The sequence below is a fragment of the Rhineura floridana genome, chromosome 8 (assembly GCF_030035675.1).
Source record: "Rhineura floridana isolate rRhiFlo1 chromosome 8, rRhiFlo1.hap2, whole genome shotgun sequence".
In the NCBI taxonomy this organism is placed as follows: Eukaryota; Metazoa; Chordata; class Lepidosauria; order Squamata; family Rhineuridae; genus Rhineura; species Rhineura floridana.
In genome coordinates this window covers 10,749,766-10,777,251 of record NC_084487.1, presented here as the reverse complement: position 1 = coordinate 10,777,251, position 27,486 = coordinate 10,749,766, and the positions used below count along the sequence as shown (strand labels likewise).

The 27,486-nt window shown below is 43.4% G+C and overlaps 1 protein-coding gene across 2 annotated transcripts in view; it reads right to left on the bottom strand.

The window, feature by feature from the left end:
- The window catches only part of LOC133390187 (acyl-CoA (8-3)-desaturase-like), a 29,621-nt gene extending 24,020 nt beyond the window's left edge, over positions 1-5,601 (bottom strand). The window contains exons 1-2 of one of the 2 annotated variants that reach the window (XM_061638241.1): positions 5,578-5,601; positions 4,296-4,364 (exon numbers count right to left, since the gene is read on the bottom strand). In XM_061638241.1, the coding sequence (XP_061494225.1) occupies positions 4,296-4,364; positions 5,578-5,586 (78 nt within the window). In that variant the 5' untranslated portion in view covers positions 5,587-5,601. Of the gene's footprint in view, positions 1-1,419; positions 1,746-4,295; positions 4,365-5,577 lie in introns of those variants that run through there. The other variant, XM_061638240.1, reaches the window with a different exon arrangement.
- Positions 5,602-27,486: the final 21,885 nt, after the last annotated feature.

Below are 27,486 nucleotides of genomic sequence, written 5' to 3'. Positions count from 1 at the left end.
ACTGAGACATGCTACTGCAGGGATGGGACTGTGCTGGGACCATCAAGGGGCATGCTTTTCCACCTGCTTTGCCCCCCACCCCTGCTCTTAGTGACATTTTTCTGGGGGCTGCCATTTACCAGGAAGATGAATGCTTTTGGTTTGCTGCTCCTGTTTTTTTAGAGATGTTAGGACTTTATTAGTTTGATTTTTTTTTTTTGTAAATTGTATTGTTGTTATTTGCATTTTGTATTTGTATTTGTGTGTAAGCTGCCTTGGGGGCCTATTTGGCAGAAAGGCGGCCTAGAAATAAAACGTAACGTAACATAACATAACATAACTTACACAAAAAGACATCCCCACAAAGGACAAAGCATTATCCTGAAGATCCCATTCAGGATGGAAGGTGTAGGATATAAATAATTTGTATAATTAATATAAAATAAATCAGTCTCCCTATGGCATTGGTGACTGTAGCGTGAATATTATAAGCAATATCGGTGGATGGGGGCACCCAAATCTGAACGAGTGGGAACAAGGATTGTTTGAATATGCCACAATGACCAAACTTGCCTGCTACGTACAAATCAAAGAAGATGGACAGAAAATCAGAAATGTGGTTTACTTTTATTAAATACTGGAATAGTTAAATATCACTTGCAACAGATGTATCTCTTTATATAAAAGTAGGCGAATATCTGTCTAAATCCCATCTCTGTTATATAACTATCTATCTGTCTATCCATCAGTCTATATCTAAAAGGCATCAAATTTAAATACTAAGGGGGAAATTTTAAAAAGGTAAAGGTGTCCCCACACTTACAGTGTGAGTCATTTCCGACTCTTAGGGTGTCATCTTGCGAAGTTTACTTAGGCAGACCATATATACGGGGTGGGTTTGCCAGTTCCTTCCCCGGTCTTTCTTTACCCCGCCCACCCCCGTATGCCGAGTACTCATTTTACCGACCACGGATGGATGGAAGGCTGAGTGGACCTCGACGCCTTTTACCGGAGATTCGACTTCCTGCTTCGGTTGGAATCGAACTCCAGCCATGAGCAGAGCTTCGGCTGCATTACTGCCGCTTACCACTCTGCGCCGCGGAGGATCTTCATTCGGTTACCACCGCTAGCAACAAAAAAATTGCGGTAACCTCATGAGGAAATCCTTTTTTCTATGGGTAGAATCGCCTACACGTGATGATGTGTAGAATCACTGGATTCACCAGCACATGAAGTGAACCGTGCAAGTGCCTGGGTAGGCACCTCTGACTGAAACAGCACTTCCATGGACAGCTCATCACACCATTTCAACCCCCGTGAAAAACAGTCTATCAGCTTTGACGTGTAAGGACGGATTATTCCCAGGCGCAGGAGTCCCTGCGTTATTCCCCGGAATGATCCGATTCTCACGTTACCACCACCAGCCACCCCTCTTCTCACCGTGGCGTCCTGCCCCGCGTAGTGGCTGATCACGCGGGAGCCCCCCGGGTGCCTCTTGTGGAAGCGGCTGATGTCGTAGACTTTCCTCTCAATCACCAGCCATCGCTCCTGCCCCCTGCCCGTTCGGAGCTTTATCTCGTCCCAGGTGAAGAGTTGCGACGGGGAGGAAGAGGAGGGATCGGGATCGGGAGCCCCCTTTCGCTCTTGCAAAGCCATCTTTCCCGCAGACTGAGCCACGGACTTTGCACTATCCTTTTCAGCACCATGTGGAGGGTGGGGAATGAAACCGCACCATCAGCAGGCACGGCGCCCGCCTTCTCGGCGCTCTGTTGGCTAATCACGTGAGACGCAACTCAGGTTCCCATTCGCTGCTCCCGTCTGTTTCCAACTCTGCAGATTCCCACACTGTGTGTTGAAAGACGGATCGGTGCGAGCTGCATTATGTCAGTCTCCAAAAATCCCAGCCTGAGGCTGTGGGAAAGGACGGCCGGGGAGAAGCCGCTGGTTGCTTCAGGTTTCTCTCCCTCCGCTTTCATTTCCTCGCAAGCAGAAAGAAGCTGAGGAAGGGTCCTAGCGTTGGACTTCACTGTAGTTTCTTGGGGGCGGGGAGAACACTGATGCCCCAGTAAAAACCAAGAACCAGGAGACACCTACAGAGTTCTTAGAGCTTTAGGACTGAGCTTGGAAAACGCCCAAGAAATCGGCCAGGATGACCTTCCTCCCATAGAATTATGGGTGTCAGTTCTGTCACATTTTAATGTAATTTTCTGCTTTGTTTTTCTTTCCTTACATCTATATCCTGCCTTCCTTCTGTCGTGGAACCCAAGGCCGTGCATATAGGGTTGCCAGGTTCTGGGCCTGAGACTGATCCTGTATCTTTAAGAGAAGAGAAAGTCAGCCAAGTGCAGGTGTTCTTGCAACACTGTAATGGGGAAAACCACAAGGCGGAATTCTCCCTTCCCCCTGCACAACTTATACAGAAGACCCCGTGGTTACCAGGCCTGGCCTCCCAAGAGGTCTTCTGTATCATTAAAAGTTGTGCACTTGGCTGACATTCTCTTCTCCTAAAGGTACAGGATCAGTCTCAGGCCCTGAGCCTGGCATCCCTAAGTACATATGTGGTTCCCAAGCAGTCTCCCATCTGGGTGCTGATCAGCCCTAGACCTGCTTAGGTTCAGCAAAGCAATGGTCTCTTGTACCTTCAGACCATACCTTGGAGCCAGACTTCACCCGCTACTTATGTTTAAGTCCCATCTGGCTTCATACTTTCCTTCCACATTCTTTTGCCTCCTGTACGTAGCTCTACTTAGTAGTCAAACTCTTTCCCCATTTCTTATAATGTCCCAGTTTCCTCAATTATTTTGTTTGAAGCTGTTACTCATCCAGCATAAACTCCCAAGGTGATAGATTTGCAGAACAAGTTTAAACACAATTCCTAAATTTTGAAAAGTGGCTTTCTGTCATCCTAAAACGAGTTTCCATGTAGTCTGATGTCCTTTGTTCTGCATTTATTAATACACTACATACATTAGATACACTCTCACGTGCTCGGGTTGCCAAACTTATATTAGTAGATGTGTTTGGGAATTAGGGATTATGTGCAAGGCCGGCGCCAGGCATGCCAGGGTCCAGTGGCGTCACTAGGGTTGGTGTCACCCGGTGTGGCCCGCAGCGCCTTCTCTCTCCGAGCGATCATGTGCGCGGCGGAGCGCGCAGCCGAACGACAGGACCCGGGAGCGCACCGCCACCTCCTTGTCTGCCATCGCTTCCAACTTCTAACAGTCAAGGAAGGCAGCCGGCGTGCCACGCGAAGACTCTCGTTGGTGCCTAGGCGGTGCCTGGGGGGGCGGTTCTGGGTGTCATCCCCATCTGGTGGTGTCACCCGGTGCGGCCCACACCTGCCGCACCGCCCTAGTGATGCCCCTGCCAGGGCCCTTGGGCACCAGCCTGACCCGGCACCCCCACACATGCCACACCTACTTACCTTTCCCTTGAAATGAATGCTGCCTGGGCTGTGCACGCATGCTTTCCATCAACCAAGATGGCAGCCGAGGCTTCCCTAAGGGGCTGGTGCCTCCGCCGCCATCTTGGTTGATGGCAGGTGTGGCAAGTGTAGTGAGTGTATGTGTGCTGCTTGTATTTGCGCATGCATATGCTCTCATACATCAGCTATACCCACCACTAGGAAGTGGCCCTTGGAAGGGTTGCCACCTCCTCCATGCCTGATGTCATACCAGATGGAGAGGCGTGGCCGTCGATGCACAATCAAGAAGTGTGCTTCCAGTTGTACATGAGCAAGCATCCTTCGGCATCAGCTGATGGGCAGTAGAGTCGAAGCCTACTGGACCGGCTGTGTGGTCAAGTTTCCTCATGGGGAATGTACTTGTGCGGTTGATGTCTGCAGAAAGCAGGCTTCATCTTTACTGCCCTTCACCTGATGGGCAGTAGTGGCAAAGCCTCGGGTGATTTAGTTTAAAGCACCATGCAGGGCTCTTTGTAAGCCCTGCATGTTGCTTTAAAGTCCCAACTTCAGGATTTCAAAATGCCCAATAAGCCGATTTCGTTTGATGTCAGGTGACTGACAGGCCTGTGAGGCTAGGATCTGATAAAGATCCAGCCTGCTTAGCAACAAAAGGTTCCGCATCCCTGAAATATGATAGATTGTGTCTAATTAACTAACCGTCCTGCTATTCTGTAACATCGTGTAGTAGAGTTTCCCTTTAAGACCTCTTTGAGACAGGTGAGAGTAATGGTCAGCTGAAGGGATGTAGCTCATTAAAAAGAGATAGCAAGCATAGTGAATTATGTCTAGGCCTAGTTATATGCATTATGCTTGTTTTGCTTTGTACTTAGAATAAAGTGTTTTTATTACCTACTTCTTGCCTTGCCGTCACTTTCAGATCCTCAAGCTGCAAAGCCATTTCACTTGCTGACTGCTGTTTTGGCTGTAGAAATAAATATATTATTTTTATTCAGCCTAAATTGAAACTCACCTATCTTCTGCCACTTTCCCCAAGCAATAATAGTGTGTATAAGCATAGTACAATAACCATTGTATTTTGCTACAATCTCCAGATTAATATCCCCTCAAACATTGCATTTTTGATTACACGGGTATCTTACAAGCTCATAGATACATGTAACATGGACATGCACATGCCTGGTAACAAGGCACATTCACTTTGATTGCCTTACAAAGCAATCCTATGTATGTGCCCACTCAGAAGTAAGTCCCACTAAATTTGATGAGACTTATTCACAGATAAGTGAATAAAGGAATGCAATTTAAGATTCCATGGCAATAGCCATCCATGTTAAAGCTGGTCTCGGTCAGTTTTCAGCATCTGTTTGGTCTGGGAGAAACAGCTGCATAGACCACACTACATTGTGATAGTCACCAATTGAAGGTGCTTCCAGATGTATGTTGATCTTAGGATGGTGTTGCTCATGGATACAAGTTTTTCATAGAGCCCACACTGTTGTCAGCATCAAAATGCAAGCCTGTCCCCTCCTCCCCAATTTAATCTAGATCTGATATTTTAAAAAACCCAAAACTTGCTATCACCACTACCTAGAGAGCTTTAAAAAGGTTTTGACACATTTGTGGAGCATTGTTCTTCATTGGCTATAGGAGAATGAGGTGGAACCTCCATGTTCAGAGTCACTATACCCCTTTGTTCCTTGATCCTGTCTCCTGATTTGTCCTCTTCAGTTCTGAATTCTGGCTTACTCTTTGACCCTGTTAAGACACGTGGGTGGCAGGTTCACACACTCAGGTTCCCAACAGACACATGTCTTAACAGATTGGTGGAGAATGGTGGGCAGCGTGTGAATACTAATGTGTGAATAGTCCTGCAATCCAGGCAAACAGGTAGCCAGGTTCTGAATGTTCCTGGAATGTGTGTGATTTCCTTTTCCTTTGTTACCATGTTTTGCTGTCTCTTGGTTTAAAATAAGTGGGGAAATGTCCTTTAAATGCTGTGTTAACATTTAGAGGTTCAGGTATAGAAATTCCTTGGCACATTGCTATCTTCCTCCCCTTCTGTCCCTGGCAACAAAGCTTCAGAAAACAGTGGTGGCCATTGTGGGACAGTGTTGGGCCAAAGTTGATGTTGGATAGAAAAGGTTAACCCAGTAGTGGCCAGATAATACACCCACCTGCTGCATTTCTCTGCTGGATGCGAAAGGAAAGTACTTTCCTCTGCTGGGTGCCTGCTTTGTTTCAGTGTTGGGAACAGAGGAGGGATGGAGCACTCCCTCTCCTCTGCCAGCCTGCTCACTTACTGCATGCAATTCCTTGTCGCCTGTGTCTACCAGGCTGCTGTTTAAATACAAGGCTTGTCTCCTTGGTCATGAGGTGCTGTTATCTTTTGACTGCGTGTTCAGTCTGCCAGCCTTGACAATCAGCCAATAAATGTTTGTATAAACTAACTTTTTTCCGCCTTGTACGCAAGCTTATTAAAATGACCTTGTAAGCTTTAAAGAACATTCCATATGAACTTGACTTTCTTTTCCCCCCTCAGTGGACTGAAATGTGAAGTCAATATTAATGCTTAGATCTTATGTACAGTCCGCTCTGCTTTGCAGCTCTGCTGTCATCAGCTCTTACAGTAGATTCTTATAATCTCCAAAGGCTGGGATTGCAGTTTTCATAGAAGTGGGCCTATTATTTTACAGGCACGGTGATATGGACCCAGAATCTCAGTGCTGAAGAAATGCTGTTGATGGGTTTGAAGCTTGTATGTTATGTAAAGTTGGCTGTCATGCACAGCTTGCAATTGCAAGGGACAGAAAAAGGACATATTCCTCCTAACGAAGCTCTAATGTAGCGTTCCAGTACCTAATTTTTATTTTCCTGTCCATTTAAGTCATTTAGATTTATAAAATAAAACAAAACTTTTCCAGAATAAATCCTGCGTACAGAATTGCATTGTTGTCTTTCCCTTAAGTTCTTTCCAAACGTGCGTGCTAACCAGGGCGGTGGAGTTGGAGTCAGAGTCATGGAGTCGGAGTCGGAAGCAATTTTGGGTGGAATTGGAGTCGGTAGAAATGTACCGACTCCAGCTTCAAAATAAAATTAATATTTTAATATTAATATTTTAACATAAATCAATCTACATTTGTCATTTATGAAGGAGTCGGAGTTGGAGTCGGACAGTAGAAAAATAGAGGAGTCGGAGTCGAAGGTTTGACTTACCGACTCCACAGCCCTGGTGCTAACACTGCATTATGTATGGTACAATCCAATGCATGTTTACTCAGAAGGAAGTCCCACTATGTTCAATGGGGCTTATCCCCAGCCAGGTATGTACACATAGGATTGTAGTCTTAGAATGTAGCAATGCAAAAGAAAAGTGATCTTAAGTGTTTATTCATGTGATGTGTAGAATTATTTATTCTACACATCAAGTACCTACAGATATGCTATTCTGAATTTCGCATTTCTATTTCTAATAGAACTTGGAGATTTTCAACGCGGAAGATGGCGGCGTAGGAGGACACTACACCGGGAGCTCCGTAGCTTATTTTCTAAAGTGTTGATTTTTTCTACACCCAGCAACAATATCCACTTTAACAACAACTGCCTCTGAATGAGACAACTTTTAGCTCTCTTTGCTGTCCGGAAGATTGCTCAAAACAGCGTCTTATCTTACTCCTATGTTCCGTCCAGGCATTTCGTCCTGACTTAAGCTGCTTGCAGAGCTACAACAAGTAAGCAACCGACAAAAAGATATAATTAGCTGAAGCAGTCTCCTTTCCTACATCAGCGACATTCGAGGCCCTGTTTAAGTACTGTTTAAGTACCCAGCCTCGATAAATAAAGGGGTTGGTGGATGCTTCTCTTCCCACCACCAAAGATTAGAGAGTGGGAAGATGGTGGCCTTGTACGTTTCATGCCCTGGAGACTTGTGAAGACCTGTGAAGGGAAAACAAACTTATTCTGGGCGAATTGCCATGACAGGAAATTAGGGAATGCTAACTTTTAACTCTTAATTCTGTACTGCTGCTGACTCCCGGGAACTAGGCCAGTTAAGACTAACTTTGCAGGGAAAAGCCTTAGGCCTGCTCCCCACCTCCTATATATTTTTACCTTTCTATTTTTTTAGCATATTGTTATTTTATTTATTTGTTTCATTTATAAACCGCCCATAGCGAATGGCTCTCTGGGCGGTGTACAAAAGGTTAAAATACAAAATCACAATAAAATCAGCCTACAAACAATGAATACAAGCAGGAACAAAAGAAAAGGGAAAAAAATTAAAATTATAACTTAAACGCTTAAAATGCCTGGGAGCATAGCCAGGTCTTAACCTGGCACCGGAAAGATAGGAGCATAGGCGCCAGGCGTACTTCTTCGGGGAGGCTATTCCACAGTTCGGGGGCCACCACAGAAAAGGCCCTAGATCGAGTAACTGTCCTCCGGGCTTCTCGATGAGTTGGTACCCGGAGGAGGGCCTTAGATGCTGAGCGAAGTGACCGGGTAGGTTCATAGTGGGAGAGGCGTTCCACAAGATATTGCAGTCCCACGCCGTGTAAGGCTTTATAGGTCAAAACCAGCACCTTGAATCTGGCTCGGAAACAAATAGGTAGCCAGTGCAAACGGGCCAGAACAGGTGTTATATGTGCTGACCGGCTGGTCCTCGTCAGCAGTCTGGCTGCTGCGTTTTGCACTAGCTGAAGCTTCTGAACTGTCTTCAAGGGCAGCCCTATGTAGAGCGCATTACAGTAATCCAGCCTAGAAGTTACCAGAGCATGAACAACTGAGGCGAGGTCATCCCTGTCCAGATAGGGGCGTAGCTGGGCTACCAACCGAAGGTGGTAGAACGCATTCCTTGCCACCGAGGCCACTTGCGCCTCAAGAGACAAGGAAGGATCGAAAAGAACCCCCAGACTACGAACCTGTTCCTTCAAGGGGAGTGTAACCCCATCTAGAACAGGGTAAACATCCACCATCTGAGCAGGGAAGGCACTCACCAACAGTGTCTCGGTCTTGTCTGGATTGAGTCTCAGTTTATTAGCTCTCATCCAGTCCATTATCGTGGTCAGGCAAAGATTCAGCACATCCACGGACTCACCTACAGAAGATGAAAAGGAGAAATAGAGCTGCGTGTCATCAGCGTACTGGTGGCAACGCACTCCAAAACTCCTGATGACGGCACCCAGAGGCTGCAAGTAGATGTTAAAAAGCATGGGGGACAAAACCGACCCTTGAGGGACTCCACAATGGAGAGTCCAAGGTGTCGAGCAGTGTTCCCCAAGTACTACCTTCTGGCGACGATCCGCCAAGTAGGAGCGGAACCACTGCCAAGCAGTGCCTCCAACTCCCAACTCCGCGAGTCTCCCCAGAAGGATACCATGGTCGATGGTATCAAACGCCGCTGAGAGATCAAGGAGAATCAACAGAGTCACACTCCCTCTGTCCCTCTCCCGACAGAGGTCATCGTACAGGGCGACCAAGGCTGTTTCAGTGCCAAAACCAGGCCTAAAACCGGATTGAAATGGATCCAGATAATCGGTCTCATCCAAGAGCACCTGGAGCTGACCGGCAACCACCCGCTCCAGAACCTTGCCCAAAAAGGGGACATTCGCCACCAGTCTATAATTGTTCAAGTTATCTGGGTCCAAGGAAGGTTTCTTCAAAAGAGGTCTCACTACTGCCTCCTTGAGGCTGCTAGGGACTACTCCCTCACTCAAGGAGGCATTTATCACTTCCTTGGCCCAGCCGGTGGTACCAGTCCTGCTAGTCTTGACCAGCCAAGATGGACAAGGATCTAGAGCAGACGTGGTCGCCCGCACCATTCCAAGCACCTTGTCCACTTCCTCAAGCTGCACCAACTGAAACTCATCCAATAACGAAAGACAAGACCGTGTTCTGGACACTTCAATGGATTAATCTGTCATAACATCAGAGTCTAGGTCCCTACGGATGCATGCGATTTTATTTTGGAAGTGCCCTGCAATGTCGTTACAGCGAGCTTCGGATGTTTCAATGGTATCTTGAGGACCAGAATGTAAGAGTCCTCGTACAACCCTAAAAAGCTCTGCTGGGCGGCAGAGAGATGTCCTGATAGAGGCAGCGAAGTGGGACTTCTTCGCTGCCCTTACCGCTTTTATATACGACTTAGTAGAGGCACTTACCAAAGCATAATTGCATCCGTCTGGAGTTCGTCTCCATCTGCACTCTAGCCTCCTTCTCTCTTGCTTCATCACTCTCAGCTCCGGGGTATACCACGGAGCTGTATGAGCTCTGCATCGACGAGGGCGCACTGGAGCGATCGTGTCGATAGCCCGGGCCATCTCCGTATTCCACAGTTCGACCAAGGCCTCGACAGGAGCGCCAGTACTATCAGCTGGAAAAACTCCCAGAGCCCTCTGAAAACCAATAGGATCCATAAGCTTCCGGGAGCGGACCAACTTAATAGGTCCCCCACCCTTGCAGAGGGAAAGAGTTGTCGTAAGTCTAAAACTCAGCAGGCGGTGATCTGTCCATGACAATGGAGTAGATGAAAAACACCCCACCTCCAGATCACCATCTCCATGACCAGTGGCGAAGATCAAATCAAGAGTGTGAACAAGAGTATTGTTATTTTATTTTTCCTTCTTCCCGGATGGCTCCTTTGAAACTATGGTGCTCACCAGGAAGAGATATAGGGACCTAGGGATTGTTCCCTGTATTGACGAGATTCCTTTAAATGCACGGGACCATCAAACCAAAATCACTCTGTTTTTTCTACCTACTGAGGAAGACCTTGACCTTGAGCCAAGAGAGGTGTCTCTGAATCCATTATCTTCTCCAAATATCCACTTGGACTGGTCTTTGGACCTTAAATATAATCTTGTTGGTCCAAAGGAGGACCTTGCCTCGATGAATTTAGCAGCCGAGCTGGCTGTGGCTGGACCCTTTGCTACATCGCAGCCTGGAAATGAGAATGACTTAAAGGACTTGCTGCACAGCCAACCCACAGTACTGACAGACAATGAAGATTCTCAGCAAGTCCCTACAGACTCCCCTGATCTACCACCTGGGCCCCCAAGCATTAAAGTACCCATCGAAGGCTGGTTCTTTTCGATATTGGAGGACCTCGACCATGTAAAATCTTTTCTTTCTGAGTGCAACAGCCTCTTAACCACTCTGGTGGAATTTCTCAAAAAGCCCACCGGGGATGAGGCTGCTAGCTCCAGACTGAGGAGTGTGGACTCTCAAACAACCAAGCCCCACCTACTGTTTTACGCCGATGATCTGGTCCTGTTATCCTGAAATAAAATCAGGCTTAAAAGGATGTTAACCCACCTTGATCTGTACTGCACAGAGCACCACTTGGCAATTAATTATGCCAAAACTAACATCATGATCTTCAGCAAGAAGAGGGCAAATTCAAACTGGGTCCTCAACGGGCACCCTCTGGAACAGGTTCATCTATTTAAATATCTGGGCATCTGTTTTAGTGAGAACCTTACATGGAAGCCCCACATAAAGACAACTAAACTTGCAGGTGCTAGATCCACAGCACAACTTAGAAGGTTCTTTTATGCCAGAGGGGGCCAACTAGTCAATCCCATGCTTAAGGTCTTCACTGCCAAAACCTTAGCCTCCACAATCTACGGGGCAGAACTTTGGGGGGAAACTGCAAAGCGGGAGATAGAAGTACTGCAAAACAAGTTTATGAGGCAGACTCTAGGGCTCCTTCCTGGAACCCCAGCAGCCCACCTCAGAGCGGAGCTTGGTCTACCCTCACTTGCGGCCAGAATCGATCTAGCCTACCTTAGATATTGGCGTAGACTATATAGGACGGCTGACCACTCCCTCACTAAACTTTGCTGGTCGGAGCAGCTTACGAATGGGGGATGGGCCCACAGATGCCAAGTAAAGCTTGGGTTGTACAACCTCCCCATGGGGGAATATTTAAGCCTTAGCTCACAAGCCCTTAGGAGCTGGGTCTTTGACCACGACGCATGTCAAGACCGGGCATCCATCGCAATAGCTCCTTTTTCCACCTGGTATCCCCAATTTAAAGTTAACCATGTCAAACCACAGTATTTTGAGGCCTTGACACACGCCCCTCTTCACAGAGCTTTCTCAGAACTCAGGTTCCAATTGATGCCCTCTGCCTACTTAGATGGGAGATATTTGGGAATCCCATTAGAAGAATGGAGATGTATCTTTGGGTGTAATTCCATAGAAGATATTACTCACTATCTGTTATATTGCCCATTGTATGAAGATCCCAGAAGGAAATTCCTGGCCCAATATATTTACTCCTTTCCAGACAAATGCTCTCAGGAGCTGATAGTGGAGCTCTTAAGCGATAATTTTAAACAAGTGACAATATCTGTAGCCAACTTTGCGCTGGCTGCTAAGAAGCTGCATGTGACTCACATTCAAAACTATAATATCTCCTGAATGTTTTTCCTTATCTATTGTATCTTGGTCTATTTTAATCTGTTTGATGTTTTAATTGTTAAACTCGCTGTACCTTGCAATGGCCTATGGCTAAACGCAATAAAATCAATTGATTGATTGATTGAATAGAACTTGGAGGGAGGTGTGTATGTGTGAGAGAGAAAAATTGTGTCTGAAGGAATTGTGGAATGTTTCTCGATTAAACAATTTGTAACGAGATGACAGCTTGTCCTCCCATTCCCAGTTTTGAGTGTGTTTTAAAGGGTACTCTTAGTTTGTGTGGGGCAAGAGGTGACCGAACACCTCTAGTGCTCCATACAGACTGCATGCTGTGCAGATTGTGCCTCAGATGTCTCTCTTAAGGTGCAGGGATTCCAGGAGAGGTATGCATATGTTTCTCAGCAAACAAATCAATGTGGTAAAAGGTCCTATAGTGGCAAGATATTAGGCAAAAATAACCTACTGCAGAAGACCAAGCTTTTCAGTCAGAGGACGTAGGGCTAATTTTGGGCACATTCATATCCCACCCTTTCAAGAAGCTCAGGAAGTGTGCCTGGTTCTCTTCCTGCCCCTTCCATGTCATCCTCGCCATAACCCTGTGAGGTAGGTTAGGCTGAGAGCTGGGGACCAATCCAAGGTCTTGCAGTGCCTGAATAGGGATTTGAATCTATTTCCATAGTCCAAAGCTCAGTCTAAGGCAGGGGTAGCCAACATGGTGCCCTCCAAATGAAGGCATGCCTGTGTTGTGCTGCAAAAAACACATCATGTTCCCAACCACCACAACTCATCTATCTTTCCCATAACACTGGAAGGGTATTCAAGGTAAAGTTTCGCTAGCAGTCCTAACACATTTAATCCCATTAGACTGAAGGTGAAGGGAGTCAACAAAACCTCAAATCACCTTTGGTTCTTGCATGTCACCTTTAACCCTCTTACCTTTTATAGTCTCAGGTTAGGCAAGACCTGAAATCCCAGAGCTATAATATGCAGGAACGGGGCTACCATTAGGCAGAAAGATGTAGCCATCTCAGGTGGCAGATGCTGAGGGATGGCAAGGTGCTGGAGGACAGAGCCCTACATGCCACATGGCCTGCTCTGTGCCCCCTAAACCAGCCTGCTGCAGTGAGTGGTGATGGAGTGTGATGTCCTGCAGCAAGTATTGGAAGCAAGATTCAATAGAACGCCTCTTCAGTACTGGTGGCAACGTAATGACTGTAAAAAGACATTCCTTGTCTGACATGCTCTTTGAGCATCTTGTTCTTTTGAGACATACCAGAAATGTATTGTAAAAGCAGCATTTCAAGTGTAAAATTTGATTTCAAGTGTTGGGGTATCATCATTGCTGGGGAGGGTGGGGAGAAGTGAGATTCTGTTATGCGGTTCTGTTAATCTTATGGCATCTTATAGCATGTGTTTTAAACTGTTTAAATTTTTAAATTGTGTTTTAAATTGTTTTTATAAGATCTGTTTTAAATTGTATTTGTTTTAATGTTTTCAGTTACTGTAAACCGCCCAGAGAGCTTTGGCTATGGGGCGGTATAATAAAATAAATAAATAAATAAATTATGGATAAAAAAAATATTCTACTACCCTCTCTCTGTGTGTGTTTATTTTTAATGTTGTTTTAGGCTACTTAGGATGTGCAGCAGCCAAGGCCAGCGCCTTGTAGGCATTTTTTAGAAAAAGTAACTGAAGTGTAACTATAGTGATTCCGTTACTTTCAGAGCAATTGCAATGGTAATTACTACTTTTTTGGGCCATGTAATTGTAACTGTAATTTATTACTTTTTAAAAGTAATCTTCCAAGTTTTTCGGACTGAAGAGGGCGAACTAGAAGGATGCTGCAGTGGGAGCTCCGTGAAGTCCTCACTGATTATTACTTGGTAGCTCTGAACTCTTGTTTAACAACTTCATCAATTCATCAATTTAATAATATAACACCATTTACTAACGACAGACCCCTACACTTCTGTTGGCTGCCCTTGGAATACTGCTTTGCCCACACAAATGCTTTTCCTTCTAACTTCTTTCTGCAGTGCCTTGGAAGGATATGGGAAATGTATCAAGTAAGCTATTTTGATAAGCTACAAGCAATTCTATCTACCTACTAATTGCCTTCCTGAGCAGCAAAAAACTTTCACTTTCTCACTTTTGATATATGGAAGTTTACTGGTTATATCTTTGCTGTTTCACTCCCACGCCGGGTGCTAACAAGCTCCCATTCTATGTTGTTTTTACTGACTCTTTGTAGCAACTGATACATGCCTTTGAATATTTTCTCTACTTTCACTCTGCTACTTCACCCCTGAGATTGCTAGAACTATTGATTTTTCATTTTTTTTCTGCTTTAATATTATTCTAAAATCACTTAGTCATGGTACTTACAAGAACAGGCTACAGAGCGCTGGGTATTACTCTATCTCCCGGGACTGCCGATTTAAAGGGGCAAGAAGCTCAAACAAAAATCACTCCGTTTTTTCCTGATATAAAGAGTCAAAAGAATGTGGGTAAGGAACGTCTTAGTCTGGATTGGTCTATTGACACTAAATGCATTACCCAAGTACCAAAAGAGGAGGAAACAGCTTTTAACCTTGCATTTGAATTCGCCCTTGTGGAGGATAAGATCCAGTCGGAACTTGCTTCTCTTCCGATGAACAACGGACTACAAAAGTCAATACTTGATATAGGGCTACAGCAACCTGATGAGAGAGTACTCCCCAAGCAAATTCATGATTCCCAGGACCACCTGGACTCTCCTATCCTCCCGAATGCAGAGGGCCTCCCAATCGAGGGATGGCTCTTTTTACTAAAGAAGGACATTGAACTCATTAAATCTTATTTGGACAAGAGTAATACCCTTCTGACAACACTAGCAGAATTTGTAGTAAAAGCAGAGGCGGGTCTAGCAAGAGAAAAATCGGGCTGCTTGGTAAAAGAGTCCAAGCCACAAACTAATAATAAATCAACATTAGTGAATTCTACAAAGCAGAAGAGATCTGCGAAGAAGAAAGGAGCTCCTGAATGCAAGAAACCTAAGAATATTACTTATCCGAAATCCCCGTCTTATAGGAAGATGAACTATGATAAACTTTTTAGACAACTTGAGGGGGGTACTAGCCAGAATTTCCAGCATCATACATCTTCAGCGGAGAAGAATAGTGATAAGGATAATCTTATCTTGCAGCCAGCAAGGGTTTTATGCCCAATGCCTCCTTGATGTTCATTGCCTTCAACTGCCCCACAGAGGAATCACTTCCAGGAGAAACAAGAACACATCCCCTCAACACTGACTCCTCCTCAGAGGAAGTTGTCCAAAGAGCTCAATTGTTCTCTGGTACTGAATTGTAAGAAACTAGTGCTTTCTAATTACCTAAACCCAAGAGGTTTTTTACTGCAAGAGGAGTGTAAATCACATCTAATTAATGTTTTGAAGGGGGTCCCTATGGTACTGCCCAAAGCTAAAGATTTAGAACGTATAGATTACCTCTACTCCTCTGGCTTGCATGTGCGTGCTCTAATTACCTTTAAGGAAAGGAAGTCTGCTAAAGCACTATATTCCCACAGAGACGCACTAATCAGAAGGGGTTTCTGTGTGTTAAGAGTGCTTGAGAATGTAGCCTCCCCTAGGGCATTGGTTCCCCGTTCAGAGACTGGGGTTAAAAAAATGTCCACAGAGGCTAGTCCCAGGAACCTGGTGGGGCTACCACCATCAGAGAAGCTACTAGCTCCATGCTTGGAGCTGGAGGACACCCCACATGGGCTGACTAAACAAGGGTGGATTCCAATTCAGAGCTATATGTCTAATCTTCCAAGCTCTGGGCCTTACATAAGAGAGTACAGGCACAGGCTCCCACTATGGCCCCTTCCACCTCCTCTTCTGTTTCCTCCCCCACTGCTCCTACTGCCACTATACAGCTTCGATCAGACAAGCAGAGGCAAGCCATACAAGATGTTCACAATCAAACATAGGCCGGCCAGATTCTTGCTGCCCCCTCAAAAATCATGGCTAAATTAGTGCCAGTTGTGTGGGGTAGACCCAGTGTAAAGGCTACCGTTGGAGAACCGGGATGTTAATTGACACAGGGACATCTGTAAATGTATTAGACCCAGATTGGGTTAATAATGGCCAGCCTACGCAGAAGAAAGTAAACCTCATTGGATATGGAGGAAAGTCTGAGGAATCAAGACTGCAGACACTTTGATCGTTCACATCCCAGGCCACTCTAAAAAAACAGGATGAACCTGTGAAATGGAATAAGTTAGCTGATTCCATAGCCAAGCAAGCTACTGTTCCAAGCCCTCCCACAAGAGAAAAGGAGGAGGAGGAGGCCATATCATCTGTAACTACCTGTGGTCAGTGACTGGGAAAAGATGTAACTATGTTACATCTGGCTGTATTGCAGGAAGGAGATAAGGAAATTGAGGATCTGGCCCAAAATGGGAAGGATCCTATGGGAAAATTGAAAATAGAACAGCATGATGGCATTTGGTGGGCTGTGAGTGAAGATCATGTAAGACACTGGATAGTACCTAGTTCTATATGGGGAGATCTTACACAGTTCATCCATGAACAAGGGCACCAGGGGAAGGTGGATACTCTAGTTAGAGTTAAGGATACTGGATGGTGGCCTCAAATGAAGTATATAGATCAGTGGTGTCAAAACTGCCTCTCTTGTGCTATGGTAAATGCTGATCAGGTAGGAGCCAAGGCTCCTATCCAACATCAGCGAATAACCGGTGTCTGGGAGATATTACAGATCCATTTTATTGAACTTTTCCCAGCATCACCCTGGGGTAATCATTTTTGTGTGGTCATTGTAGATGCCTTCAGTAAATACGTGGAAGCTATCCCCTGCAAAACTGCAGCTACAACTGCAAAAACATTTAATAATGCTTTCAGCAGGTGGGGCTTGACAGTGGTCATAGTCTCGGATTTAGGCACTCACTTTGTAGGGGAGGTTATGCAAGAATTATGTAACGCATTAGGAATCAAACAACAATACCATATTGCCCAACACCCCACCTCTTCAGGGCTCACTGAATGTGTTAATCAGGTGTTGAAATATTCATTGGGTAAACAGATTAAGGTGTCAGGAAAAGATTGGGATGAAAAATTGCCTCTCATTCTAATGGCTACGTGCAGTTCCAGAGCTGCACATGATTATTCTCCCTTCCAGATCATGACAGGGAGGCAGATGAGAATGCCAGAAGTTTGGGGGCTGGAACTGCCCAGTTCCTGGGAAGCTAAGTTTGTCTCTGATGCATGGGTGCAATCTTCGGTAGAGGAATTGGCCAAGTACCATGAACAAGTGCCCATAAATCTAGGACTCGCCCAACAAGCAGTGGACAAGCGACTGGGGTGGGTCCGTAACCCCCATTTGGGAGGTAGGACAAGCTGTAATGTATCAGAAATTTTCAGTCAACAATTTAGCTCACAAATGGGAAGGCCCGGTGAGAATAATAAACAGAGTTAGTCCTGGGGTGTATCAGGTGGAAATTCCTAAAGGGAAAAATGGAAAACCCTGGAGGAAATATTTTCACTGTTCTCAGTTGAAGCAATGGAAAAGAAGTCTTCCCAATGCTCTTCAGTAATATAATCTTTCCCATCTCCCATTCTTGTATATAACAGAATGGAAGCAGCAGCATCTAGCAATAAGAAGAAAGAGGACATTCCCCCAAAACCATTCAAAGAGATTATACTGGGTTCAAGCGATATAGAATATGTTATTTCCATTTTCAACAAGCACTTGGATCCCAAGCGATTTCAGCATGAGCCTTATCAATACGATGAGCATTCGCTGACCTATGCCCAACATCCTACTATCATTGGCAAGGCAGGATGGCATTGTAAAGAATCCAGTGAATTATACTCTATAACCGTAAAATTTTATTGGAACCAGACTTCAGTATGGAGAGTAGTGTTTCAGGATGACACTATTTGGGAATGTAGCGCAGGATGGTCTACTTTGCATTGTCATAGAATCATAGAATAGTAGAGTTGGAAGGGGCCTATAAGGCCATCGAGTCCAACCCCCTGCTCAATGCAGGAATCCAAATCAAAGCATTCCCAACAGATGGCTGTCCAGCTGCCTCTTGAATGCCTCCAGTGTCGGAGAGCCCACTACCTCTCTAGGTAATTGGTTCCATTGTCGCATGGCTCAGAGTCTAACTGTTGGTAAGTTTTTCCTGATGTCCAGTTGAAATCTGGCTTCCTGCAACTTGAGCCCATTATTCCGTGTCCTGCACTCAGGGACGATCGAAAAGAGATCCCAACCCTCCTCTATGTGACAACCTTTCATGTACTTGAAGAGTGCTATCATATCTCCCCTCAGTCTTCTCTTCTCCAGGCTAAACATGCCCAGATCTTTCAGTCTCTCCTCATAGGGCTTTGTTTCCAGTCCCCTGATCATCTTTGTTGCCCTCCTCTGAACCCGTTCCAGTTTGTCTGCATCCTTCTTGAAGTGCAGAGACCAGAACTGGATGCAGTATTCAAGATGAGGCCTAACCAGTGCTGAATAGAGGGGAACTAGTACTTCATGAGATTTGGAAACTAGACTTCTGTTAATGCAGCCTAATATAGCATTTGCCTTTTTTGCAGCCACATCACACTGTTGGCTCATATTTAGCTTGACAATTCCAAGATTCTTGTCACATGTCGTACTGCTGAGCCAAGTACCCCCCATCTTATAACTGTGCATTTGGTTTCTTTTTCCTAGGTGTAGAACTTTGCATTTATCCCTGTTGAATGCCATTTTGTTGTTTTCAGCCCAATGCTTCAGCCCATCAAGGTCTCTTTGAATTTTCTCTCTGTCTTCCATGGTATTAGCTATGCCCCCGAAGTTTGTATCATCTGCAAATTTGATAAGCATGCTTTGTACCTCCTCATTCAAGTCACTAATAAAAATGTTAAAGAGTACTGGGCCCAGGACCAAGCCCTGTGGTACCCCACTTGTTACTTCTGCCCAGTTTGAGAAGGAACCATTGATAAGCACTCTTTGAGTATGATTCTGGAGCCAACTGTGGATCCATTTGATAGTTGTTTCATCCAGCCCACATTTATCTTGCTTGCTAATCAGAATATCATGGGGCACTTTGTCAAATGTTTTGCTGAAGTCGAGATATATTATGTCCACAGCATTCCCACAGGAGGTTACCCGATCAAAAAATGAGATAAGATTAGTTTGGCAGGATTTGTTCTTCATAAATCCATGTTGGCTTGGGAGTACAAATTCCAAAGAACATATCACGATTACTATATATTAATTATTATCCACTGATACGCAAACTTTAAAAAGATATAAAACGCTGGTCTAAACTTAATCTTTCTATATTAGGAAAAATAGCTTCAGTTCATATGAAGATAGTCCCGAGATTTCTGTACCTCTTTCAAGTTCTTCCTATTTTCCTCCACCCAAAACAGATTAATAAATGGCAAAATAATATAAATAAATTTGTGTTTTAAAAAAAAACACCTCAGTTAGCATATAAATTATATTATACACGCACAGCAGATGGAGGTTGGGGACTTCCTAATCTACAGATCTATTACACAGCCTTCCAACTGCATCAATTAAGCTTTATAATTACGAGAACTAATAAAACATGGATCCAATTGGAGGATGATATGTTGCAGTCTAGAACATTGTGGTCATTACCATTTACAAAATTACAACATTCCTTTATACGCTCTATTAACAATCCGTTTAGAAAAGCTACCATTTTAATTTGGAAAAATTGGCAATCAAAACTTTCACCAATATATTCACCATTAACTCCATTACAATCCTACCATGGTATTAAAGATGTGACATTTAAGAAACTTATTGCAAAATGGGAACAGTATGGTTACTTTAGATTTAACGATTTTTTTATACAGAATTGCCCAATTACATTGGACTAACTTAGAGCAAATATTCCGAATTTAAAAATGGGATGGTTTCATACATATCAATTGACTCATATTCTTAAAGATCCTGAAATTAAAAGACACGCTACACGCCCACTTACTGGATTTGAACATTCGTTGTTAACATTGGGGACTAGAGGGAAAGGTACCGTGTCAGCGTTTTATAAAATATTATTAGGCTTACAAATGGGACAATTTATGGGACTTAAATCTCAATGGGAACAGGATTTAGGTTTTGAATTAAAAAATACAGAATGGAAAGATATTTGCTCATCTAAATATACTAAATCTATATCCGCTACGCATAAAGAAATTAATCTTAAAATATTACATAGATGGTACTTAACTCCAACTTGATTATCATATATATCCTCTAATATGAGTCCATTATGTTGGCACGGTTGTGCTATAAGGCACATATTTTCATTCCTGGTGGACATGTCTTAAAATTATTCCATTTTGGAATATGGTGCATAAAGAATTTATAAATATTACAAAAGAAAATATTATATTCATGCCGGAATTATTTCTTTTATTAATGTTTAGAGGAGAAAATGCTAAATTGAAATCTAAATTATTGATCTCTAAACTTGTAATGGCAGCTCGCCAAACAATAGTACAAAACGGGAAAATATTAGAAAATTTAGATAAAATGGCATGGTACAGAAATATATGGAATTTAGCCTTATTAGATAAAATTACCTATAATCTACATCCTTTACAAGAGAATACTAAATCTGACTTATATAGGATTACATGGTGGTTATTTATTGAATATGCAAATAAATATGGTTTACACGACGGTCTCTCATCTATAGCAAGATCCATATGGTTCACTTAAACTTTGGTTCTTATTATTACTTACATATGGTATATCTATAAGTTTATCACATCTCTCTTTTAATGCATTGAAAAATGATGTATATTATCTATTTCTGTTATATATATGTTTATCCTCTGTGACCAGGGTTGGGGAAATTGTTGTTGTTTATGTTGATATGTATTGTTTTGTTATTAAAAAATAAAAAAAATAAAATAAATCCATGTTGGCTCCTAGTAATCACTGCATTGCTTTCAAGGTACTTACAGACTGACTGCTTTATAATCTGCTCCAGAATTTTTCCAGGGATTGATGAACGGGGGGGATATATCCTGCTGAGAAGACGTCCACATAATATTCATTGTCTCTATTGGAACCCAGCAGATTTTGACATATTTTGGGGGCCTGTCACTGATGAAAACTAGAGCATAGTTGTGCAGAAAGCATAGTTAGAGGAGGGGGGTTGTAATCCTTCATTAGTTTTCTATCTGAGTTTGTACAAAGAAGTTTGCTCAAGTTTGTTTAAGCATGTCATTAAAAGACGTGGGGATGCGAGAAGGGATTGTGGAGGTGTGCATAGAAATGTTTTAATAGCAGGTAAAAGCATAGTAACGTCACCTTTGATAAAGGGTGGTATGGTGAAGGAAGCCCAGTTCCCATTGGAAGGGGGTAGTTTTAAGGTTGAGGCATACAGGAGGTAGACAGAGGGTTTGAGATACTTCTTGTTGTTGTTATGTGCCTTCAAGTCGATTACGACATGAATCAGCGATCTCAAACAGCATCTGTCATGAATCACCCTGTTCAGATCTTGTAAATTCAGGTCTGTGACTTCCTTTATGGAATCAATCCATCTCTTGTTTGGCCTTCCTCTTTTTCTACTCCCTTCTGTTTTCCCCTGCATTATGGTCTTTTCTAGTGAATCATGTCTTCTCATGATGTGTCCAAACCTCGGTTTCATCATTTTAGCTTCTAATGGTAGTTCTGGTTTAATTTGTTCTAACACCCAATTATTTGTCTTTTTCACAGTCCATGGTATGCGCAAAGCTCTCCTCTAACACCACATTTCAAATGAGTTGATTTTTCTCTTATCTGCTTTTTTCACTGTCCAACTTTCACATCCATACATAGAGATCGGGAATACCTTGGTCTGAATGATCCTGACTTTAGTGTTGAGTGATACATCTTTGCATTTGAGGACCTTTTCTAGTTCTCTCACAGCTGCCCTCCCCAGTCCTAGCCTTCTTCTGATTTCTTGACTACTGCCCCCATTTTGGTTAATGTCTGTGCCAAGATATCAATAATCCTTGACAAGTTCAATGTCCTCATTGTCAACTGTAAAGTTGACAAAATCATCTGTTGTCATTACTTTAGTCTTTTTGACATTCAGCTTTAGTCCTGCTTTTGTGCTTTCCTCTTTAACTTTCATCAGCATTCATTTTAAATCATTACTGGTTTCTGCTAGTAGTATGGTATTGTCTGCATATCTTAAATTATACTTAGAAAAACAGTTAAAAGGATAAAGAGTCAGTGACTATTTGTGGTGGTTAAGGAATGTCTTGGGGCAAATTAATTGATTGACCTGTGGGAGGCGGAGGAAAGGTATAGTCTCTGTGTCATTTTCTTAAAGCACAAGATCATGTCCACTATCTTGTTGATGATATTGGGAATGCTGGGAGCACATGCAGAATGGAAAGCAGGCATCCTGGAGAATACTGGCGCAGAGCCCATGCCCACAAATGCATGGATCTGTTATCAGGACCCAGAGGTGGAAATGGCTTGTTTACCTCCGGGGTTCCTGAGTAATGCTTCTAGGATACAACAGTTGGAAAAAGATGTCCTCCATAAGTTACCTATTATACAGAGCACAGCTTGTGAGGAGACATGATTAATTAGATGCACCCAGGGTCCCCAGAAGCAGCAAGTTCATTTTTGCCATGATTCTTTGGTGGACACCAAGATTTCTTGCACCCCACAATTCAGTGAAATGTCACAGGGCAGTGACATGACTCATAAAGAAGTTTGCTACATTTTATTGATTTCTATGGTCACTTGGGGGAAGGAATCACCTTTGCATTTCCATGTTTTTATGGCAAGTGCCAAGAAACAAAGACCCACCGATAAATTGGCTCTTGTCCTGACTTCATCAGCAGGGCAAGAATATTCCAGAACTATAACAAATTGGAAGCAGTTCAATGGACTTATGGATGTAACAAAGATACACACTGTCGGTCCTCCAGACTGGATAATTCCGGTCCAGGAAAAGTACTCCCATTATGGACTATATCATATCCCTTTTAGGTCAATCAGTCATGTTTCTATTATTGAAACATATAGCACCCCAGGGTTTTATATTCTGGAAGCAGATTATCACTTTAAAAGATTATAACACTTAATCCCCTTATTAAGATATTAAATGAGTTAAGACATCTGGAATACCCCATTATAGGATCGCACGTAATAAAATTAAATCAGCCTTAACAATTATTAATAAAACCAGGGGCAACACTTAAGGAGGTTATAGTCTCACTTGAGAAATTAAGTATTACACGAGAATTCCCACTGTCTGCCTCATATTTAGAAACTAGTAACAGGGGATGGAATAATCGAGTTAAATTATTGGAGGTGGAAAATGGGAGGAGAAATAAGTGGGATTTATCGGGATGGTTGGGTACTGGAGCTGCCTTTTTGAATGCCACCAAAATTGAAATATTAGCCAATAAATTATGTTATACCACTGAAGAAATAAGTAAAATGTGAGTGTCAGAATCACCCATTTCATTTTTATGTTAGTAAGAAGCTTCAGTTGCTTGATTTTGACATGTCTGGCTCTGTTGTAGGCACACACAAACAGAAGGGGTGGAATTCAATATAGTGTTAAGTCTCTCATTCCGTCAGCTAGGGATGGGCAAGAAATTTGATTCGGTTTGCATTTCAAGCCAAATCTATCAAACTAACGCTTTCCAAAGCAATATCAGAGCCAAGACAGCCATCCTTTGAAATTTGCACTTATTTGAATTTTGCGATGCAGTTCGCCAACCAAACAATGTTTACATATATTATCTGTTATGGGAAAGTGATGAGAAATGGCTTGCAAAAGTATATACATTAGTCAAAACTGCCTACAAAAATGGGTTTGTTAGGAGAAATGCTCACCAACCTGCGGGGGAATTTTCATGAAGATTTAAAAAAAAACGCAAATTGCTGCAGAAATGTGGAGAACTGAATTTGAGACTGGAAAAATGAGAAACCAAGACAACCAAAATCAACAGATCTTTCCATCCCTATTGCCAGCACAAGGATTTCCCCTTGCACAACAGAATGTTCTTTTCCCCCATGCCCCCAATCTGTTCCCCCAACCCTCCGCAGCAGATCTGGGGAGGGCGTAAGGCATGCATGGGAGGAAGGGGGGGAAGTCCGATCACACAGTTAAAGCTCTGAGAAAGGCATTGAGCATGAGAAGTTATTATTTGCTCTGACATTTGCTCTGCTCAGACACCTAACAGATGCGACGTCACTTTCCGCCATGTAACAAACCATAGGACAGACATCATCCTGGACCTAAGGAACAGTGGGACTGTATTGGCTGCTCCCAGTTACTTTTGCTTTATACTGCAACGAGGGAGGTAATTCTGTGGTCAAAATGATGAACCTTCACAGGCGGCTGCAATGAGCACTCCCAATGAGCCACCTTAATAACTTGGTGATGGAGGAAATGGATGAAGCCATGCAAAGCAAACGTGCAAAACCAGTAAAGTAGATTAGCAGGTGTGTGCCAAAGGCAATGTGGCCCAACCCTGGAGCCTAAACCCAGCCCCAAATACTGGAAGATTTTCTTCTAGGGAGGAGAAGCCCTAGCTTGTCTGGGACTAGGTCAGCAGACACTATAATGAAGGAGGCCCAACTCATTAAGTTCAATGTGCAGTTTTGTTCTTGGGCTTGTCCTCTGCTGTCATCTTTTTTTTTTTTTTTGGCAGACTGCTGCAACTAAGAAAAATGGGTAAAAAAAAAAGAGGGGTGGATAAGTGGCCGTCCAGCTTTTGTTGGACTCCCCATCAGCCCTAGGCAGCATGGCCAATGGTCCAGGATGATGCGAGTTGGAGTCCAATGTCATCTGGAAGGGCTACAAGTTAGCCATCTCTGGGTTAAAAGGCTTTTTAATGTCTGATTGCCTTGATTCTGATTCTGTCACATATGCCACCTACACTGAGACGGCCAGGTGCCTTTGTGTCCCAGTTAAGCAACAGCTTGTTAACAAGGAGAATATTGTTGGCACATGGGTGCGGTTTTAAGATGGAAGCCAAAGGATGAGAATAGAATGAACTCATGAGAATAAGGGATTACAGAGACTCATGAACCTGCCTGGAAGGCTTAAGGTGCTCATGTTAGATAATCAAAGGTCAATGTTGTGATGAGGAATGATTTACAAAACAGACTGTTGGCTTGCATTTATGTAAATTTAGACAAATAGTGCAGATCTGTGCTTCATTTGCACTGGCTGGAAAACTTTATTTGCTATAAGTCTCTTGTACTGGTATATTTTAAAGATACCGCAGTATAGATTCTCTGCACAAGTGTGATGTAACACCACTGTAACTTCAGAGATGCACTGGTGTAACTCCACCAACAGTGCAACTTCGCTAAAATGTTTGCCCACCAAAAATGGGCAGAATCAGGGTTGTCAGAAAATGGAGCAGGACCCCTCCATCAGGCATCAGGATATTCAGCACCTCTCGGACATTGCTCACATCCTCAAACACAGTGCAAAGTTATGCGGGCAAAAGAGGTGGTGTAAGTTAAAACACACCTGCTGAACTTAACAGGGAACACAAAACCACTGTCATCCTCCACTTGTCCAGCCTTGCCTCTGCCATGAACAGAGGATCCAGTCACTGCCTGAGGAGAGAAACATGACTTGGATTTTAGAAAGACTCTTTCATTATGGTATTAGTAGTTGGTTGCATTTTGCTCAGTGCAGAAGATGGAGCGAACCCTGTTGGCTCCAGAGGGCAGGATTAAATGAATGGGTGGAAATGGCAAGGAACCAGATTTCAGCAAAAAAAGCAGGAGAAGCTGTCTAATGGTAAGAGCTGTTCAACAGTGGAACAGAGTGCCCCTGGAGGTGGTGGCCTCTCCCACCCTGGAGGTAGTTAAGCAGAGGTCTGACAGCCATCTGTCAGGGATGCTGTACTTGCATATTGCCTTGCAGATCTTGCACTGAGTAGGGGATTGGGTTTGATGACCTCTCAATGTCAATAAAAAACTATCAGGAATATATTGATTGAGGAGCCAGCAGCATATTTTATTTATTTATTTATTTATTTATTTATTTTTATAGCAAATTTAACAAAGGAAAAACCAAGGTTTAAAAAAGGGCAACCAGAATGATCAAGGGGATGGAGCAGCTCCCCTGTGAGGAAAGGATTCAGCATTTCAGCCTTTTTAGTCAAGAGAAAAGTTGAGTAAGAGGCAACATGACAGAAGTGCATAAAATTATGCATGGCATGGAGAAAGTGGATGAAGAAAAGTTTTTCTCCCTCATAACTCTAGAGCTCATGGACATTCAATGATGCTGAATGCTGGAAGATTCAGGACAGACAAAAAAAGTACTTCTTCATACTTCACCGCACCTAGTAAAACTATGGACTTCGCTCCCACAAGAGGCTGTGATGGCCACCAACGTTACAAGAGGATTAGACAAATTCATGAAGGCTATCAATGGCTTCTAGCCATGATGGCCAGGGCTGGCCCCAGCCTGCCCCGGGCCCCAGCACTCCCCTTCTGCGATTCACGGCAGGATTGGTACCACGGATCACAGTGCGGGAGATTCCAAGCTGCCCACCATTCCCTTGCTCTACTTACCTTTCTCTGTGCTGTTTTTTCGGCAGCGCACACTGAATGCGCAGGTTTGCCATCAATCAAGATGGCGGCCAAGGTTTCCCTAAGGGGCTGAAGCCTCTGCTGCCATCTTGGTTGATGGCACGCATTGTGCTATACTGTGCTGTGCTGATCTTGTTTTAGCAGGGAGGAAGCAACAATATTACAACAGTGGATATAGTTCAGATAGTCACTTTAAATATGTTTGATTTACTTTGCAATTTTAGTGAAGTTTCCTATAGTAAATCATTCTCTTTTGCTTCTGTTTCTGTGAATATGTGAAATACAGCAACACATTGCAACACTAAAAAAAAGCTCCAAAAACAATTATGGAATAATGGCACTGACTATTCTGCATTATAGTTTCCAATGGACATGAGGAGTGTCTCAGTTTGCACAAGATAAAACTGTGAGAGGTGAAATATATTCTAGCAAAATTCTAGGTGTGCTCTATGTTTTTAATTGACCATGCCCACCTTTCCTTAAGTAGAGTAGTTTAAGCATAGCAGGCTGAAAACATGCATCTTGGGCAGGCCAAGTTTGTTTTTTCCAACAGCTAGAGTCATTGCTTAAGTAGCAACATATTATAATCAGTCTGATTTTACATCAAACTGCAGTTTCAGATTCAACTGTTAATGCACCCCAAACAGAAACAGAGCATAACCTTCAGTTTGAAACACAAAAGGCTGTCTTCACCATCATATGACATTGACTAATAAAAAGGCTTTGAAATTAATAAAATTAAATTTGACACAGATTTCTAGGATGAATAATGAGAGAAATATAACTTTCTAGGTTAGGTTCTTTGTAGAAACAGTAGTTAACACAGGAAAGAAGCAAAATAAGAAGAACACCAACAAACACACAAAAATTTAATTCTCCATCTTTGGAGATGGCAAGTGTTTCCACCACTCACCATATGCTCAGAGGCACGTGTTACCAAATTCTTCCAAGCTACACAGGAAGTGGATTGGACTGTGAAAGACCAACCCAAATTGTGTTTGCATTTTGACAAATTTGTAAGGCAGTACAATATTTCAGAGAGGAGGTCAGGTGTCCTGCTCC